Source organism: Vicugna pacos, chromosome 16 (assembly GCF_048564905.1).
Source record: "Vicugna pacos chromosome 16, VicPac4, whole genome shotgun sequence".
Classification (NCBI taxonomy): Eukaryota; Metazoa; Chordata; class Mammalia; order Artiodactyla; family Camelidae; genus Vicugna; species Vicugna pacos.
The window spans coordinates 8,197,820-8,215,805 of NC_133002.1; the positions used below are offsets into that span (position 1 = coordinate 8,197,820).

The 17,986-nt window shown below is 48.5% G+C and overlaps 2 protein-coding genes across 2 annotated transcripts; both read left to right on the top strand.

Annotated features, from left to right (window-relative positions):
• The first annotated feature begins 1,011 nt into the window (after positions 1-1,011).
• On the top strand, positions 1,012-14,841 carry FXR2 (FMR1 autosomal homolog 2). The gene is made up of 17 exons (XM_006218782.3): positions 1,012-1,469; positions 6,870-6,922; positions 7,269-7,362; positions 7,775-7,846; positions 7,956-8,104; positions 8,353-8,446; positions 9,054-9,170; positions 10,970-11,140; positions 11,343-11,421; positions 11,741-11,850; positions 12,083-12,169; positions 12,465-12,687; positions 12,866-13,063; positions 13,156-13,356; positions 13,452-13,547; positions 13,693-13,793; positions 14,140-14,841. The coding sequence occupies exons 1-17, from the start codon at positions 1,389-1,391 to the stop codon at positions 14,233-14,235; spliced, it is 2,022 nt and encodes a 673-aa protein (XP_006218844.1). The 5' UTR covers positions 1,012-1,388; the 3' UTR covers positions 14,236-14,841.
• Positions 14,842-15,817: 976 nt separating this feature from the next.
• On the top strand, positions 15,818-17,985 carry SOX15 (SRY-box transcription factor 15). The gene is made up of 2 exons (XM_006218781.4): positions 15,818-16,970; positions 17,634-17,985. Exons 1-2 carry the CDS (start codon positions 16,441-16,443, stop codon positions 17,800-17,802), a joined length of 699 nt encoding a protein of 232 aa, XP_006218843.1. The 5' UTR covers positions 15,818-16,440; the 3' UTR covers positions 17,803-17,985.
• The last annotated feature ends 1 nt before the right edge of the window (position 17,986 follows it).

Here is a 17,986-nt window from a genome sequence, read left to right on the forward strand (position 1 = left end):
AGTTGCCTCTATGCCTAGTTCTTATTTCTGTCTTCAATTTAAAGCCATGCACTTATTTGTTGACTTGTTTGTTTAAACGTGTTTAATTGTCTGTCCCTTCCCTAACACATTGTGAAAGTCTTGTCTTTGGGCCCACATCTTGCCTTTGTATCCTTACCACTTATAGTGATTGGAACAGAGTGAGGGCTAAATATTTGCCAAATGATTAACTGCACAACACATGATTCTAATTTGTGTACGATTTTATTCACTTATACCTAAACTTCTTAATTATTTTAGTTTAAGAATCCTAAGTTTTCCATCTGCTATCCTTTTTCCATAGTAATTTTTCCTATTTTGAATTTTCTCAGCATTTAGATATCAAATCTTGTGCTAATCTAAGTTGCATTTGCCTTTCAGTACTGCCTTGACATTCTTTTTTAACCTTTCAATATATGCATGATCAGAATCTTCTCAAGGCAAGAACGTGACTCGTAAACCTCTCACAAGAGTTACAGATGATCAAAAGAGCCTATACGGACTGTAGACATTAAAGCTCAGCGCATGCGCACCAGCCCCTCCTTTTTCCTTTTGACTCCTCTTTTTTTTTCTTTGGAGCGTGCGCATCAAGGAAGACAAAGGTGGGGAAAGTGACCAAGCAATCATTCAGGCGCATGCCCATCCCTAACTTGCCCAAGCCTGGTGGAGCTCTCAGGGTGAAGTGGGTGTGGTCTGACCAGGAGCAGCAGAAACCCAATCCGACTGAGTGAGCTTGGCCCCTCCCTCCCCATGATTGGTTAGCTCTCAGTGTTGTGGGGCGGGGAAAGGAAGAGATGGGGACGGTGGAGTGGTGGGGTGGCGAAGAAAGAGCGCCAGTCTCATTCTGCGCAAGCGCAAAAAAGCGACCAGGAGAGGGCGTGAGAGAGTGAAGAGGAGTGTAGAAGCCCTGATGCGCTGGCGAGCGCGAGCTGGGTCGCCAGCTTCGACGCCTGCGCAGTGGCCCTTGGGGCCCGCGCGCGGCGGGCGGGTGCTCGGTGCGCCTGCGCAGTAGGCGGTGGCGGCAGGGGGAGGTGGAGGCCGTGGAGCGGCAGCGGCAGCAGCGGGTCCCGGGACTGAGGCAGCAGCGGGGGCGGCGGCGGGCGGAAGCTGAGGTGACGAAGGCAGCGGCGGCGACGGCCGTTTCCCTCACGGTGGCGGAGACCAAGGCGGCGGCGGCGGACGGGGAGCGGCCCGGCCCCGGCCCCCTGCTCGTTGGCTGTGGCAGGGCCGCCGTGGGGCCGGCCCGGCTCCCGCCCCCCGCGGCTCCCCCTCCGGCTCCTCCTCCGGGGAGACGCCGGGGACCTGGCCCGGCCCGCACTCAGAGCACTGCTGCAGCCGCCGCCGGGGGAGTCGGAGGCGGTGGCGGCGCCATGGGCGGCCTGGCCTCGGGGGGGGATGTGGAGCCGGGACTGCCCGTCGAGGTGCGCGGCTCCAACGGGGCCTTCTACAAGGTGAGGCGGCGCGCTGGCCGGGGACACGGTCTTCAGCCCCTTCTCTCCAGCCAGAGCAGAGAGTGGGGCGGGATCGAGATTCTGGAGCTAAGTCCTGACCCTTAGAACCTTAGACTCACGCTCCCACCCGCGGCCCTCCTGAGGAGACCTCTGGAAGTCAACCCTTTCCTCTTATTTTTGGCCCCTTTAATTATACCTGCTTTTACCCGCATCTCAGAGAGCATGAATATCAGGGCATTATTGTGCTTGGATCGGCGCCCCCCACCCCAACACCCCAGAAGAGACCCCATTTACCCAGCGTGTCATTGACTTTTCCTGTTTCCTAGTGGAAGACTTACCTTAGATCTTAATCACATCTTCCCCACAGTCCACGCACATGGAGAATTCTCTTTATTCTCCCCTGTTAACCCCTTGGGAAAGCCGTCCCATATTAGGTCCTTTCATCTTTCTCCGAGAGGCCTCTGCCTACTGGCTCGGAAAGACTCACCCCACTTTCATCTTGTATTTCTGTTTCCAACCCAAGGAGAAACGGTCGAAGTCTGTTTATGACATTTCGTGTTTTTGACCTCAGGAACTCTGGGCTGTACCAGTCAAGTTACCTCCTAGCCATAAGGTGGCATCTTTTCACAAGTCTCTTACCCCACCCCTTTATCCCAAGACTAGCTAGTCTACCATTCTACCCAGGGATGGTTTTGTATTTATCATCTCACTTTGACCTCAGATACATGTAGATCATTCATATACTTTCTTCATCTTGAGGAGTGTAAGCTTCATCTTGTGATCTCTAAAAGGGGATCTCATTAGGATTCCCTATGTTTATCTTAAAGATATCCACTTCTAGAAGACTTTTGACCAGGCTGCCCAATTTGGGAATCCGATAGGCTTTTTTTTTCTTTTTTTTTTTTAAGGAGAAGGGGACTATCTTTAAAAGATCCTTGTTTACTTCAGCTCCCTCCTTGCCCAGGATTTGGTTTTTTAGAACTACTTTCATTGCCTTCTTTATCTGTTCTGAAGCTATTTTTTAGGACACTAAATTTAGATTAAGCCAGAGGGAGACTCCTCTTGTCTCAGGAATTTTTCTTTATGTGACTGTTGTTACTTTGAACTCTTTGGACTTTATGCCTGAAATTGTCTCAGAGACTTTCCTAATTTCTGTCTCATTCTCTTGTTTTACTCTAAGGAGCAAGAGCAGAGATATTTTCTCATAACATCACTTGTGAGAAGAGGCCCCTTTCCTCCTCTTCCCCTCAAGCCTCCCATAGTAGACCTCTTTGCCTTAGTGCCCTTGGAAATGACTTTCTCCATCTCCTTCCCTGTGAAGCATATCTTGCTATAACTGTAACTAGAAAGGGTCTCATATTTGTCCTTGGAGTACAAGGTTTCTGCCCCAGCTTCAAATGATAAATTCAGTATAGTGATTTTTTACCCACTCTAAATGCCTATTCATTTCTGCCTTACTTCCCTCACCAGATTTCTTTATATTCAGTGCCTGTGGGTACCCACATCGATCTTATTCTCTCAATTTAAGTCTTTGCCTTTTTGTCCTAATATTTCTGTATTCCTGTGTAATCCCCGGAAATGACCTTATTCTATTACCCAGCTGAGATGGGAGAAGGAAGCTCCCAGCTGATCCCGTCTGTCATTTTTTGTGCATACTTTCCTAACTCATGAGACTTTTTTCTTCTAGCTGCCTCCATAGCATTTCTGTTTTCTTTGGCAGAGTCTCTTTTAATTCCTTTCTGGTTCTGATAGAGTACATTTGTCTCTTAAATCCCTTTTCCCTAGACTTGCATTACCTTTGTTGAAATACCTTTCCTCATAAGAGTTTAGCCTAATTTCCCACAGTATCTTGTCCTTCATCTAGGTCCTTCCCACCCCCAAGAAAAGTGATTCTTAAATTGAGTCTGAGATCAAGATACGATGTTTGCTTTTGTTCCAGGAAGCAGGGAAGCCAAGCACAGCTGGGAAAGATTGGTATCCAGTTCAAATTAACGGTGTACGCCGGCTGGGAAGGGAAATTTCTCTTTCCACATATGAGTGTCTAACAAAGACTCTGAATCTTTCCCTTTTCTCCTGTGGGCTGTGGCAGTGATAGACTTGATTGAGTGAATTGGGGATAGGATGCTTTAAATCAGAGAGTAAAGTTTGGAGTTGAGCTGAAAGCCAGGTAATGTGGATTTTGTGTTCTGGTCACTTTAGCATTTTCTGCCCCATGCCTCAGTTGAAAATAACGATCAGTCCTTAAATTCAGACTAATCTTTCTTCAGCTTTCAGTGCCATATAGATAATTACCCAATCTGACCTTGCTACTGATTTAATATTCATGACTCAGCAAACTTCAGTGTGGATCAAGGAGTGTTTACATTGCTTCTAGAACTATAAATTTGGGAAGGTTCCTTTCATCCCTCTCAGAATTGGGTCCTGTTGTTGATCTTCCAGGGTAGAACTGCAAATGTCAGATCTGGGATCTAAGTTATCTTGTAGCTATCCCATCAATTCTTTCTTTTCTGTCAGAACTTAATGTGTTTTATTCTTTAAATTGTACTCTCCTAAATGAAGTATCTGTTCAACTTCCAGGGCACAGTATCCAGCTCTCCACACCTTACCTGGATATCCTAATTCCTGTTCTTTTGTTAAAGAATATGGCATCCTCAGCTTCAACATGTGGTTTTTATCCAGACCCTTTCCTGCTTTTCTCCTAGAACTCCTTCCTTTATTTTGAGAGTCCAGGACTAGAAGATAGGTTGAAGGTGGGAACTAATTTTATGTCTTGTAATTTGAGGAAACTGAAGTACTTAGGAAACTAAGGCTGTCTCTTCCTCTCTCCAGTCCTAGGCCCTATAAGCCAAAATCCTATATACCATGGCCACTGAATCGAGTTATCCTTTGGATGTAGGTAGCTTTCTAGAGATTTACTCAATTGCTCTTGCCTTCATCTGCTTAACTTCCCAATGATCATGGACTGAGCAGAACTGGGAGCTCACTTTCTATCACTGGTATCTTTGGAGGAAAAAAACTGGGGTGGTGTGGGTGGAATTAAGGAGCGGAGACTGAATTGGAATATGAAGTTGAGGAGAAAGCTTGTTTTGGAGAATCTGAAGGAAAAGGACCCTAGAAGTATGAGTTACGCTTCATTGAACTGCTGAGTAATGTGAGGGAAAACTCCATTCTGAGCTTTGAATTTCTGCTTTGTGATCATGGTAACTAGAAAAACCAGGGTAGTATTGCTGCCTCTCCCTGAGGTCCAACCTTGACACGTTGGAGGAGGATTGGATTGGAGCTTTAGGCATATCCTTTGTGAATGTGTTTATATATCTAGGAGTGGGAATCTGTTCACCAAAGAGGCAGGCAAGTGATTCTTTTCTCCTTCTGTGTCTTCCACTGTGTTTTATTTCATCCCTGAAATGTTTTGAAAATAGCTAACTCTCTGTTGATAAACTGTTTCTAAAGCTTAGAGATAGACATTTTGGATAAGTGAATTGGATAAAGTCAGCTGAAGAGGCTGGTTGAAATGTTTATAGAAATTCAGACAGACCCTTATAAAGGGTGAAAAGAAGAGGCAAGAGAGATGATAGTGGTTGTGGGAGGAGGGGAAGAGGACACTGAGAAAAGAGCTAAAGAAAAAAAAGGAGGGGAGGAAGGAACTAAGGGAAGAACCCAAAAGGGAGGAGGGACTTAGGCAAATAGTGGGGAGTAGATGCCTCAGAAGACTTGAATGGAGAATAGTAGGAATGGATATTGATGGAGCTGAATGAAGAGTGGGAAAAACATTTCCGAGGAAGGGAATGGCTGAGAAAGCTAAAGCATGAAGGGGCCAGGCAGGAGTGTTAATGCCTTGGGGAGTAGTAAGGCTCTAAGTAGTAAGACTCCATAGCAAGATCTGTATCAAGAGTGAGATTTTTTAGATTTTCCCACCATAAGGAAACAGCAATGTAGTGTTTATGATTGACTAGTTCTCTGAGGTGGGAGTGACACAAGTATACGTTTTTGGTGTTTTCTCTCCTAAGCTCATATTTTGTTCCTACTTGCAAAGCTCAGGAATAGTTCCTGTGTGTTAGCTTTTTGAAACCACTAAATTTTTTAAAGCTTTAATGAGGCATAATTGACATATAGTGAAGTACACATATTTAAAGTGTGCAATTTGTTAAGTTTTGACATATATATAAAACAAACCATAATCAAGATAATGAACATTTCTATCCCTCCCAAAAGTCTTCTGCCAACTGCCAACCACCAACCTGCTTTCTGTTATACATTAATTTGTATTTTCTGATTTTTGACAGAAGTGGAAGGCAGTTCAGTAAAGAAAGGATAGTCTTTCAACAAATGGTGCTGAAAGAACTGGATATCCATAGGTAAAAATTAATTTTGATCGTATCTTGCACCATATACAAAATTCAACGCAAAATGGATCATAGACCTAAATGTAAAATTAAAACTATAAGATTGCTAGAAGACATGGGGGAAACCTTTGTGGCTTTGGATTTAGAAAGGAAACCAAAAGCTCAGTTACAAACAGACAAATTGATAAATTGGACTTTATCAAACTCAGCAACCCCTGATTTTGAATATGTCAAAAATAGCGAGAGAAGATAGAAAAATTGGGAGCAAAGGATTGAACACATAGCTTTGGCTTTTCTCAGTGAGGATATAGGAAATAGGTAGACCAGCTATTTAATCTTCTCTGTTCCTCTTTGTCAAGATCTCAAGATTGGGGTCTTCCACAAATTTTATTTTCCTTTCCGAAATCTTAGCAGTATCCTAGTCTAACATTTAGAAATCTCACATCTTTTAAATCCCAATTTTTCCTTCTGTGAATTGTGTTCAAAGTTTTGAACTTCTCCAGTGTTCTGATTATTTTCTTAGGACCAGGCACCCAGGCACCATGTTTGCTCAGGGCTCTTGCTGTATTAAGAAGTCAGACCCTTTTCTGTCTTGGCAGATCCTGATGTCCTCTAGGTGCTCCAGGACAGTCTCACACTGTCTCATGGGATATTCTTAGCTTTGCTGAATGTTGTTGGTATTTTAATTGAACTCTGGCAAGCTGCTCAGCACAGCAGGAGGCAGACAGATAGGGAGGTCCCTGTGGGAGCCATAGGAGACCACTAGTTTCCAGGCTATTCTGATGCAGGTGATGTTTCTCCCTTCAACTTAATTTCTATCTCATTTCAGGATTTTGCCACATTCCTTTCCAAGCCAATAAATATTTCCTTTCTTGCTACCTCAACATTGGTTTTCTTTCCCCAGTACAGCTTTGTCTGGCTGTTTTGAGATTGCTTGTGTCCCCATCTAAAACTCAAGAGTATTTAAGGCCCTCCAGAAGTCTCTGTTCCCTTGATGGCTGCGGTGGTGGTAAATTGTCACTTTCTTTTTTTTACTTTGTTCTAAAATCCATTCTAGGGCTTTGTGAAGGATGTCCATGAAGACTCCGTCACCATCTTCTTTGAAAACAAGTAAGACCTTGGGAATAGAGAATCCAGCATACTAGGTCCTAGAAGGAGAGTGGAGAAGAGGGGGCGGCTGAGTCTCATGAGGCATGTAATAGGTGGGGGAGAGACAGGGGTTTGGGTGGGATCCCAGGAGAGGAAAGGGCTGAAATTTGGTGCAGGTGGGGGACATTTGATCCAGTATTTAGATGCAAGCAAGAGACAGATGACACCACTATGGAGCAGGGCCTGGGATTTAGCTTCTAATCACCAGGGAAGGGAGAAAATGCCCAGTAGAGAAAGTAACCTCTTCCTGAAGAAATGGGCAACCACATTAACCTGAATAGCTTTCATATCACTGTTTCCCTTGCAGCTGGCAGAGTGAGAGACAGATTCCTTTTGGGGATGTCCGGCTCCCACCTCCAGCTGACTATAATAAGGAGATCACAGAAGGGGATGAGGTGGAGGTAAGGGCATGGAGTCCACCCTTTATAAATGTCACATTTCCCAGGAGTCTGCATCTCCCTTACCGTGATACCAGCATCCTAGGCTCCTCACTGGTTGGTTCACTGTCCTTCCTTCCCAAGCTAAGTTACTCCCTTCATCCAGGCAGCCTGTGGAAGAGTGAAATGCAGCAGTTCTCTGTCCATCACTGTTGTGATCATCCAGACTCTCAGGGAGCTTCCCAGTTTCAGGGATTCACTTTTCTTCCATTTGTGATGATAGTATCTAAAATCCAGTGCCCTCTGATTTTATTTAACAGCTCTTCCCCAATTTTTTAAATCTTGGCTTAGGACACTTCCCAGATGTCTTAGTGCTTATTCCATTCTTGATGTTTTTGGATGGTCCTCAATATCTCTTTTATTTTCAACTTCTCAGGTTTATTCTCGAGCCAATGAACAAGAACCTTGTGGCTGGTGGCTGGCCCGGGTGCGGATGATGAAGGGAGATGTGAGTGATTGTGAAGGCCTTTGGAGAACTGAAACACATTTTAGTCATAGAAAGGCGGGAGATAGAAGCTCAAGTCATCCACAGCTTCTCCTTTTTTTCCTTCTGCCAGTTCTATGTCATTGAATATGCTGCCTGTGATGCCACTTACAATGAGATTGTCACCCTGGAACGGCTTCGGCCAGTTAACCCCAATCCCCTTGCAACCAAAGGCAGCTTCTTCAAGGTTACCATGGCTGTACCTGAGGATCTGAGAGAGGCGTGAGTGTTTGGGATGTCGGGAGTTGTCCTCCCGACCTCATTTCTACCTGTTTCTCCCAGGCCCCGCTCCCAGGTTCAGTGTACTGTGCTGTTCCCTTAGCCCTCTAGAGTCCTTTTTGCTCTCAGTTCCTCTGTTTCCTCATCCCTGTTCTTTTACTGTAGTCCTTCCACTTTTCTTATTTTTCTCAGTCTGTCTCTCTCCTCTGAATCTTCAGCTGCCCTCTGAGCACTGTTCTCTTTCTCTGCAGCTGCTCCAATGAAAATGTCCATAAAGAGTTCAAGAAAGCATTGGGAGCAAACTGCATCTTTCTCAATTTCACAAATAGTGAGCTCTTCATTCTGGTGAGTTTACACATGGGCTTTTTTAGGGGGGAGGAGGTAATTAAGTTTATTTATTTATTTTTAACGGAGGTACTGAGAATTGAACTCAGGACCTCGTGCATGCTATGTAGGCACTTTTCCACTGAGCCACACCCTCCGCCCCGGTGAGTGTATTCTACCTGAATTTCACCTAAACCCTTGTCTCCTGTTAACTACTTTGCAGGAAGGGAGGAGCTAAAATGTGCTTATATTTATTTGTCAAAGAGGACTTTATTGCTCCTGACCCCTGTAGACTCAGGTCAGCCCTGCCTTTCCTTAATTTTCCTCATGTATGACCTTAATTATTTTTTAACCTGACCATCATGTTGCAGTCTGGGCTGGGGACCTTCCCTTGTGTATTTGGACTCTCAAAAACAGACAATATGATTGTTGTCTGTGCTTGCTGCTTAAAATCACTTCCCTTAGGCACCTAGTTATGCCCTTGTGAAATTGACAATGATTTTCCTCAGTTATGTTTCTTAACTCCCACCCTTTTCCAGACACTCAGGCATCCTGATTCCCAGTTCCTGGCTCTTCTCCAATAAATAGTCTGTCAGTTTTAATGACTTTTCCATTGGTTTCATCCCAGTCAACCACAGAAGCCCCTGTGAAACGGGCATCCCTGCTGGGTGACATGCATTTCCGAAGCCTGCGCACCAAACTGTTACTCATGTCCCGCAATGAAGAAGCTACCAAGCACCTAGAGGTAAGTTTTGGGTCCACTTTTACTGCTGAATAGAATTGTCCTCCTTCCCTCCTACCCCATCCTCTACCCATGCTCTTGTCTTTACAGAACAAAGAGGTTAAGATCTTTGTGGGCCATTAAACCTAGGTCTGCTATTTTATTCCAGACTCCTCGACTCCAGATGGCAGAGCTCCATCATGTTTTAGTATACACTTTTTTTTTTTTTCAGCTGTAGGACCCTTTGGTCAAGTGAAATTTTACTTGAAAGCACAATGCATGAAACAGATCAGTCAGAGCAGCTCTGTCTAAAAGTGGAAGAGGGTGTGGCTCTTACCTCCACTAGCCTCCCCCAAATTACCTCTGGGAACCAAGCCACTTTGTGGATATATTTGAGAATCATTTATACATTGGAAAGACCACTGAACTTGAAATCCTAAATCTTCCTTTATCAAATAATTGATCTTGGCAAATAATCTGATTTCACTGAACTTTCTCTTCTTTATCTGTGACAATGAGCTAGTTAAACTAGAATGTCTCTACAAGATCTTTTTGAGTTCTGACATCTTATGATGGTCAGATTTCTGTAGGTATTATACCATTCTAAATGAGTAGGGTGTGTGTGTATGTGTGTGTATTTGAACATCCAGTTCCTTTTTAATCAAAGTGAACTGATCTTTTTGGGAGCCTGTGCAAATTCTGAACCATGATAATCTCTCACTTCTCCAGGGATGCTTCAGGGCACTGGCAGTTAAAAATTCACCATTACTCCTAGATAATCTGCTCCAGTTCCCAACAAGCAGATTTCCTGGTGATGTAGAGTAGAGTATTCTCTCCTACGACTTGGCTGTGTTGATCTGTTTCGTAAAGAATCCCAGAGAGCTAAAGTAACCACAGATGCAAAGTTTTAAGAATAGGGATATGGGTACAAGTTGGATACAAGTCACCCTTGTACCCATTATGCAGTTTAAGAAAGAAAACTCTTGGCAAATTTCTCTAGAAGACATTTGTAAATCATTCTAGATCCTCTCCCCTCCCTCCCTCAGTTATTTTGAACACTCAACATAGTTCCTTTGTCCAGCTTTTTCTTCTTGCCTAGCTCAGCCCCATCCATCTTGGAAGTAGAAAGTAGTGAATTGCGATCTGGCAGTGTCCCCTTTCAGATAATTTTCCTATTTAATGCTTCCTACCTAGGACTCACTTTTCGAGAACCTTTCCCTTTTCCTGCTCTTGTACTCAGGTACCCCTGTAAGGACTGGTTGAGAAACAGTGGTGGTATGGGGTTCTGTAACTTCCTTATATGCTCTTCTTAACTCCTTGCTTTCTACTCAACTTTTCGGGTTTTATTTTGGGAGTTGATATTAGTTTGATAAAGGTAAATAATTCCTTACACTTGCATTTGCCTTGTGAAAATTTTTTTCTTCTGCACCAACCTTATTTAATCCTCTTGATAGCCTGGGATGGGGCAGGTCAGGTGTCATCATTTAGCAGATGACAGAACAGAGGCACAGAGAGTGTGTTTTGTTTGGGATCACACAACCAGATTGTATTAAAGCCAAATCTGGAGCTTTGGTGGCTGCCAGCCCAAACTCTGCCTCATTTCCTCCTCTCCCCACCAAGCCATTGGTATTTGGAAGGTAGGAGAGAAAAGTTCGTGAACTCTCCACACGGGTCATAGTGGTCATCAGACTCTAGGTCAGCCAGGTAGTTCTGGCTTTCTTTCACACATTTTTTTCTTCTTGAAGTTACACATCAGGTACCTGGGACAGTGTTCTGAGATTTCACCACCATGATTCCTCCAGTCCAGTGCCTTTTTCTTTCAGACAAGTAAGCAGCTGGCGGCAGCTTTCCAAGAGGAGTTCACAGTGCGAGAGGACCTGATGGGACTGGCAATCGGGACTCATGGTGCCAACATCCAGCAGGCCCGGAAAGTACCTGGTGTGACTGCCATTGAATTGGGTGAAGAGACCTGCACTTTCCGCATCTATGGGGAGGTCAGCAAAAGATAACTGTTGTCTAGGTCTCTTAGGGGATAAAGAGAAGAGAGTATAAAGTAGGAAGGAAATCTGTCATGTTGGCCTCCCTCCCTGACTTTGGTGGTAGCACGTTTTCCCAAAGACAGAGTGGCAGGAAGATCACTATTTAAGATCCAGGTCCTTTTGTTTTATTAATGACTCCCAACTTCTCTTCTCTTAGACTCCCGAGGCATGCCGACAGGCCCGGAGCTACCTTGAGTTTTCTGAGGACTCTGTGCAAGTGCCCAGGAACCTGGTTGGTGAGTTGAGGATGTGTATGTATATAGGAGAATACAGCTGGGGGGCAGATGTGAGATTCTCTAAAGTGATTTTGGGCTTGACACCTCCCTGCAAACTTCCAGTTTCATAAGGACAGAGTCTGAAGTAGGAGTGACAAAAATGGGAGAACAAATTTCTAGGGACTGTAATATTTTGTCCTGTGAGAACACATCAGAAGCCTGGAGGAAGGAGACTCATTTAACAGAATCCTTATATAGAAGCTGGAAGACTGTTTATCTTGTCTGTTTTTACTCTTCTCTCTTTCTTCTAAAAGGCCTAATTCCTCCTTTACCCATTCAGGCAAAGTGATTGGAAAGAATGGGAAAGTGATCCAGGAGATTGTGGATAAATCTGGTGTGGTGAGGGTTCGAGTAGAAGGTGACAATGATAAGAAGAACCCCAGGGAGGAGGTATGAGACATAAACACCTAGAGATTGGTTTCCAGAAGTAGATGGGCTTATTCTCCAAGCCATTTTCTGAGGGCTGGGATTCCTAGGGGTTGGGGCATGGGAACTTTGGTTTCCCCTGGTAGATGTAGAAACCAGAAAGATCCCATTTGGGTGGGCTTCTGTAGGAGAAAGGGTGGGCCTAATACTTCCTTTGACTTCTTCTAATCCATCTGTCCTTCCCTCTGCTTTCCAGGGAATGGTTCCTTTCATATTTGTTGGCACCCGAGAGAATATCAGCAATGCTCAGGCTCTGCTGGAATATCACCTGTCCTACCTGCAGGTACCCATGCTGAAAGCCTGAAATAGGAAAGATCCGCGTGTACAAGGGGACTAAGAATGCTGTTGGATAGAGTTAAAAGTGGTGGTTCCCAGTTTGTGTCTCTGAGTAGAATAGACACCATTGGGTGGAAATCTGGGGCTGTGGGGTTGGATCTCAGAATTTTCTGTTTTAAGTCTTGTATTCTTGAGAGTTCAGATATGTAGGGACAGTCAGGGCAGAGACGCATGAAAAGAGACTGTTCATTGATCTTATTTATTCCTCCTTCCATATCTTTCTCCATCTTCTGCCCCACCAGGAGGTGGAGCAGCTTCGCTTGGAGAGGCTGCAAATTGATGAACAGCTTCGGCAGATTGGGCTGGGCTTCCGTCCTCCTGGGAGTGGGCGGGGCAGCGGTGGCAGTGACAAGGCTGGATATACCACTGATGAGAGCTCCTCCTCCTCCCTCCACACCACACGAACCTATGGGGGCAGCTATGGGGGCCGCGGCCGGGGCCGGAGGACAGGTGGTCCTGCCTATGGTGAGAGCTGTGGAAAGGGGAGGCGAGCAGTGGTGTGGTGTGTGGGAGGCAGAGGTCTCGGTGGAAGACTGGAAAGGGTGATGTAGTTGATGAAGAAGTGATTGGCAGGGGGACTTAGGAGTGAAGGGGAGAGTCTTCCAGTTCAGGGGCTCTGATTGACCCTCACTGTGTTCTTCAGGCCCCAGCTCAGACCCATCCACAGCTTCTGAGACCGAGTCAGAGAAGAGGGAGGAGCCCAACCGAGCTGGGCCTGGCGACCGGGATCCCCCGACTCGGGGGGAAGAAAGCCGTAGGCGGCCGATTGGGGGCCGGGGTAGGGGACCCCCACCTGCCCCCCGGCCCACCTCAAGATACAACTCTTCATCTATTAGCTCAGGTACCAGAAGCAGACAGCTGGGTTCATAAATGTGGGGTGAAAGGAAAGATGATGGACACCTGACTCCCACCTCCTCTTCTTCCTCTGACCAGTGCTGAAGGATCCAGACAGTAATCCCTACAGCCTACTGGACACGTCTGAACCAGAGCCCCCAGTTGATTCAGAGCCTGGAGAACCCCCCCCAGCAAGTGCCAGGCGTCGTCGCTCCCGCCGCCGCCGCACTGATGAAGACAGAACTGTCATGGACGGAGGCCTGGAATCTGATGGGCCCAGCATGACAGAGAATGGCCTGGGTAAAGGGTGTACCTGGGTCTGAAAAATTAAGAGTTGGGCAAGAATTGAGGGATGGGAGATTGATGCACAGCTCTTGTTTTTCCCTGCCCCACAGAAGATGAGTCAAGACCCCAGCGTCGTAATCGGAGCCGCCGCCGCCGTAACCGTGGTAACCGGACTGATGGTTCTATCAGTGGAGACCGTCAACCAGGTCAGCTAACACTGGATGTCAGCATCGTTCCTCAGAGAACAGGATGCTTCCTATCCTGTGAAAACTAGGGGTTGGGGTTCAGTGAGTGTCTAGGGGCTGGATACCTGGGTTCCTTCTGAAACTCTTGGTCCTCTGCCTTTTCCAGTGACTGTGGCTGACTATATCTCCCGAGCAGAGTCTCAGAGCCGCCAGCGGCCACCCCTAGAACGCACTAAACCTTCAGAGGACTCTCTTTCAGGACAGAAGGTAGGAAAGCAACATGTAGTTTACCTCAACGCCTTTTTTGTTATTCTGGGGCAGGGGACATAAGAAAATTCCCAAAGAAATCTCTTATGAAATTGCAGAGAGGGCATGTCTGATGGAGTTTTAGACTGCATTTAAGAATAGTGGAAAGTCTGAATAGAAGAGAAAGGAAAGTTTGGTTCATATTTTCTGGATTCCAGTAAAAGTGACTAGAGAGTCACATCAGGGGACCAACCCCTGGATGACCAGATGCCTTAGAGCACCTAGGTGGTAGGGAATGTCATTACCTGAATTTCTACTGATCATTTTCTTTTCTTCCTCTCCATTTTCTTTCCCACTTCCCTCTCAGGGTGACTCTGTCAGCAAGCTTCCTAAGGGCCCCTCAGAGAATGGGGAGCTCTCTGCCCCTCTGGAGTTGGGTAGTTTGGTGAATGGGGTTTCATAAACCCTCCAGCCCACATCCCTCCCTTCTCCATCTCGCTTGCTGCCCAACACCATGGCCCTCACAGGCCCGACTGACCTGCGCTGGAGCTGCTCTTATCTAGGGGGGAGGGGGGTGGCACAGCAGCTTGGGTCCCCCCCAACCTCCAGGAGCTAGTGGAGGGGTGTGTAACAGGGTCATACCCCCCTCCCTCTTGTCCACCCTACCCCCAGGGTGAGGGGAGCCCTCTCTCCTTCCCCATCAGACTGGATGTGCCTTTATCCTCTAATGCCCCAATCTCTCTCTGAACACCCCCATTCTCCGCCTGTTGGTGCGGGGTGCTCCTTGACCCACCCAGATTTGACAGTTCAGGGGGGCTCCCCTGCTATCCCTCCTCCCGTCCTGTACCCCCCATTTCTGGGGCCTCATCACTGTGGAAGACGGGGATAGTAAGGGTATAAGTGGGTGGGAGGCATGGGGAAGGTTTTGGAGTAGAACCAGGGGTGTGTATGAAGGGGGGTGACAAGGTCCCCCAGGGGAGGGGGGACCAACCTTGTCTGGTGGATGAGAAGGCGTATTTATTTTTCACTGTACAGTATTTAAAAAGAGAATAAAAAAAATCCAAATGGCTTTCTGGTTCCTGCACCTTCTTTGTGCCCAGTGTGGCCCATCTGTTTCTGTAGGACTGACCTGCCCTGGCCCTTTTTACCTGTATCTCCATACCTGGCTTCTCTAGCATTCCTGAGATGGTCTACTTGTGGGGATTTCTGACATTCCTAAATTCCCCAGGTACAGGTACCTGCCTGGTCTAGAGGAGAGTGGCTTGTGCCTTGTTGCTTCTCCCCTCCCCCAAGTTTGCTGGTAGAGGGAGCTGGGCCACTCCTATACCCTGAGTCACAGCAGTGTTGGTAGGACTGCTTGAAGCTGGACCTGTTCCTGCTAAGTGCTGAGAGCCAAGGCAGGCAGCTTAATCCGATTACCTGAGGCCTGGGGCTTGGGCTGGGCCTTAGGCAGAGTGGGGAGCAGGGTTTCCTCACGACAGCCCCTGGGATGTAGGTGTCCAGCCCTCATTCCTGCTGGTTCTCTGCTCTGGATCCAGGCCTTTTCTCCAGCAGCTGCATCACTGACCTCTCAGCCTCAGGAGTTATCCTGGGGTTCCTTGCTCCCTGCCTCCTCCTGACTGTAAGGTTTGGAGATAAAATTTTTTTGTGGTGGAGAAACCTAGGTTTAGGGGCTGTAGTTAGGAGGGTTTAAATTTTCTCACTTGGAAAGGGGTTGAATCACCACCCAAGCACCTGTTGGGATGACTCAGGAAACAAAAATGGCCTGCCTACCTCCCTCTGACTGCCTGACTTTTTGCCCCGGGGTAGGTGGGGGGTTTGAAGAGCTTTAGGCAGCAAAGAATGGATTGGGTTGGGGGTTTGGGTGTTCCCACCTTCCTCCCAGCACAACTCAGACCCTGAGGGCTTTTGATCCCCTTGTGCTTGATCCCGTTGTGCAGAGTCATTGACTTTAAATTGCCTACGCTTAAGAAGGGAGGGGAAACTGCTCAGAGCTACTGGGGCTAGAAGGCCTGACTTCTGGGTCTTGGGTGGGGAGGGGGCGTGGTGCCCCTAGGAGGAGCGTTGGGGGCTGGGAAGAACAGGACGTCTGAGTTTGCCTAAGGGAGGGGGATGTTGGCGCCCTTAAGGAGGCGCGGTTGACTGGGAGGGAGTGGGAGGAGTCAGTCTTTAAAAGCTGTTCCCGGGCCTGGCTCACCCGCCGCCGCAGACGCCGAGGCCAGGTGAGAAAGCGCTGTGGCACCTGGGCTTTGCCTACTGGTGGCTGCGGGACTCCGGCGGCTGCGGGACTCCAGGCAGCGTGAAGGTTTACTGCCTCCACCGAAGGCCGGGCCGGTGGCCGGCAGCAGGTAGGGGCAGCCGGTCTGGGTTGGAGATCCGGTGGCAACAAGGAAAGGAGAGCACACCTGCCCAGGACCGGGTACTAGACAGCGGATTTTGCGCTCGACTTCCCAAAAGGGTGTCGGGTTGTTTGGGCGCAGGGGCTCGGTTATAAGGACTCTGAACTTGGGGACGATATATATACTTTCTAAGAAGACGAGTTTCTCTGTAACGACTCCGGACTAGGAAGACACTTCCATTTTAAGGATAGTGGGTTTGGGAATCGACGTTTCACTTTGGAGGGGAGGGCGTGTAGGACGCCCTCTTAAAGCTTCCCTCCACCCTCCTCATGGCGCTACCTGGCTCACAGGACCAGGCCTGGAGCCTGGAACCTCCCGCTCCCACGGCCCTTACCTCCTTGTCCTCGGGCTCCCAGGAGCAGGAGAGCGCCGGGAGCCCGTTAGTATCCCGGGGGCTTCCCTTGGAGAAGGTGAAGCGACCCATGAACGCGTTCATGGTGTGGAGCTCTGCCCAGCGCCGCCAGATGGCGCAGCAGAACCCGAAGATGCACAACTCGGAGATCTCCAAGCGCCTGGGCGCGCAGTGGAAGCTGCTGGGCGAGGAAGAGAAGCGGCCCTTCGTGGAAGAAGCTAAACGGCTCCGGGCCCGGCATCTGCGCGACTACCCCGACTACAAGTACCGGCCCCGGCGCAAGACCAAGAGCTCGTGCGCCAGGTCCCCCTACTTCGATCAGGGAAGCGGCAGCGTGGCTGGTGGCGGGCCCGTCTGGGCGACCGGGTACGCGACCACGCAGGGGAGCAGAGGCTTTGGGTACCAACCCCCCAACTACTCGACAGCTTACCTGCCTGGCGGTTACAGGTAAGTGCCCAGGGCGTGGGATGAGGACGGAGACGCTTGTGCGCCGCGCCCCCCAACTCCTGGAGCCGGGGGCGGGGGGAGGGAATACCAGAGGGCCTGGCTGGCAGGGGCCCTGAGCCTACCCAAGCAACAGATGATCCCGGAGGCGTTTGGGGGACGACCTGTGGAGAGTGGGAGGGTTCCAGGGGGCCAGGAGGTTTTCATCTCAGTTGGGCAGTGTTGGCCCCGCAGGAGCAGACCACAGCCCCCTGGATGTGATGTGTTCTAGTTACCTGAATCCACCCCCCACCCCCCTTTCTGGCCCTCTTGTGACCCCGCTTCCTCTCCCAGCCCCCGGGGCAAGGACAGGCCAAGCCCAACTCTGCCCCTTCCTGGCCTGCCGCCCCATAAGAGGAAAACAGGCGCGCAGCACGCAAGCTCGCTCTTGAGCGTGCCCGAACACGGCCGTGGCAGGGCTGCTTTAAGCCATCCTGAGATCCGGTTCCCGACCTGCGGTACCCAGTAGGGCCCGGATAGCCAGGGATATGTAAATGGGTGACAGGTTCTGCCTCTGTCTGCACAGAACTGGTCAGACCCACCCCAACATGAGAGTTGGGGACCCTGCTTGGCACCTCCCACCCAAAGAAGCAAGCACCTTCTAACCCTAGTTATTTCTCTTTGCAGCTCTTCCCACTGTAAACCGGAGGCTCCCTCACCGTGCTCTCTCCCTCAGAGTAACCCTAGGCTCCAGGGGGAGCTGCTCCCCGCCTACAACCCCTACCTACCCCCAGGCTCTCCCACTCTGTACAACCCTCCCCTCACAGGGGCCCCCACGCCCCTAACCCACCTCTAACCCTCATGGACATGGGCCTCCCAGAAAGGTTTCCATCCTCCTTTTCCACCCAGAACCACCCTCCACCCCAGGCTGCAAACCCTTTTTTAGAACTGTTGACCACAGTCCAGAGGAGGTGGGCAGTACCCCCTCATACCCCCAAACTCCAGGGGAACACAACACTTATATTTTTGTAGGCCAAACA

Bases quoted from the DNA above. Each gene is read 5' to 3' on its own strand.
- FXR2 (XM_006218782.3), top strand. From the start codon at position 1,389: ATGGGCGGCCTGGCCTCGGGGGGGGATGTGGAGCCGGGACTGCCCGTC. The intron at 7,363-7,774 runs GTAAGGGCATGG...TCAACTTCTCAG, and splicing joins CAGAAGGGGATGAGGTGGAG to GTTTATTCTCGAGCCAATGA. The intron at 8,105-8,352 runs GTGAGTGTTTGG...CTTTCTCTGCAG, and splicing joins CCTGAGGATCTGAGAGAGGC to CTGCTCCAATGAAAATGTCC.
- SOX15 (XM_006218781.4), top strand. From the start codon at position 16,441: ATGGCGCTACCTGGCTCACAGGACCAGGCCTGGAGCCTGGAACCTCCC. The intron at 16,971-17,633 runs GTAAGTGCCCAG...TTCTCTTTGCAG, and splicing joins TACCTGCCTGGCGGTTACAG to CTCTTCCCACTGTAAACCGG.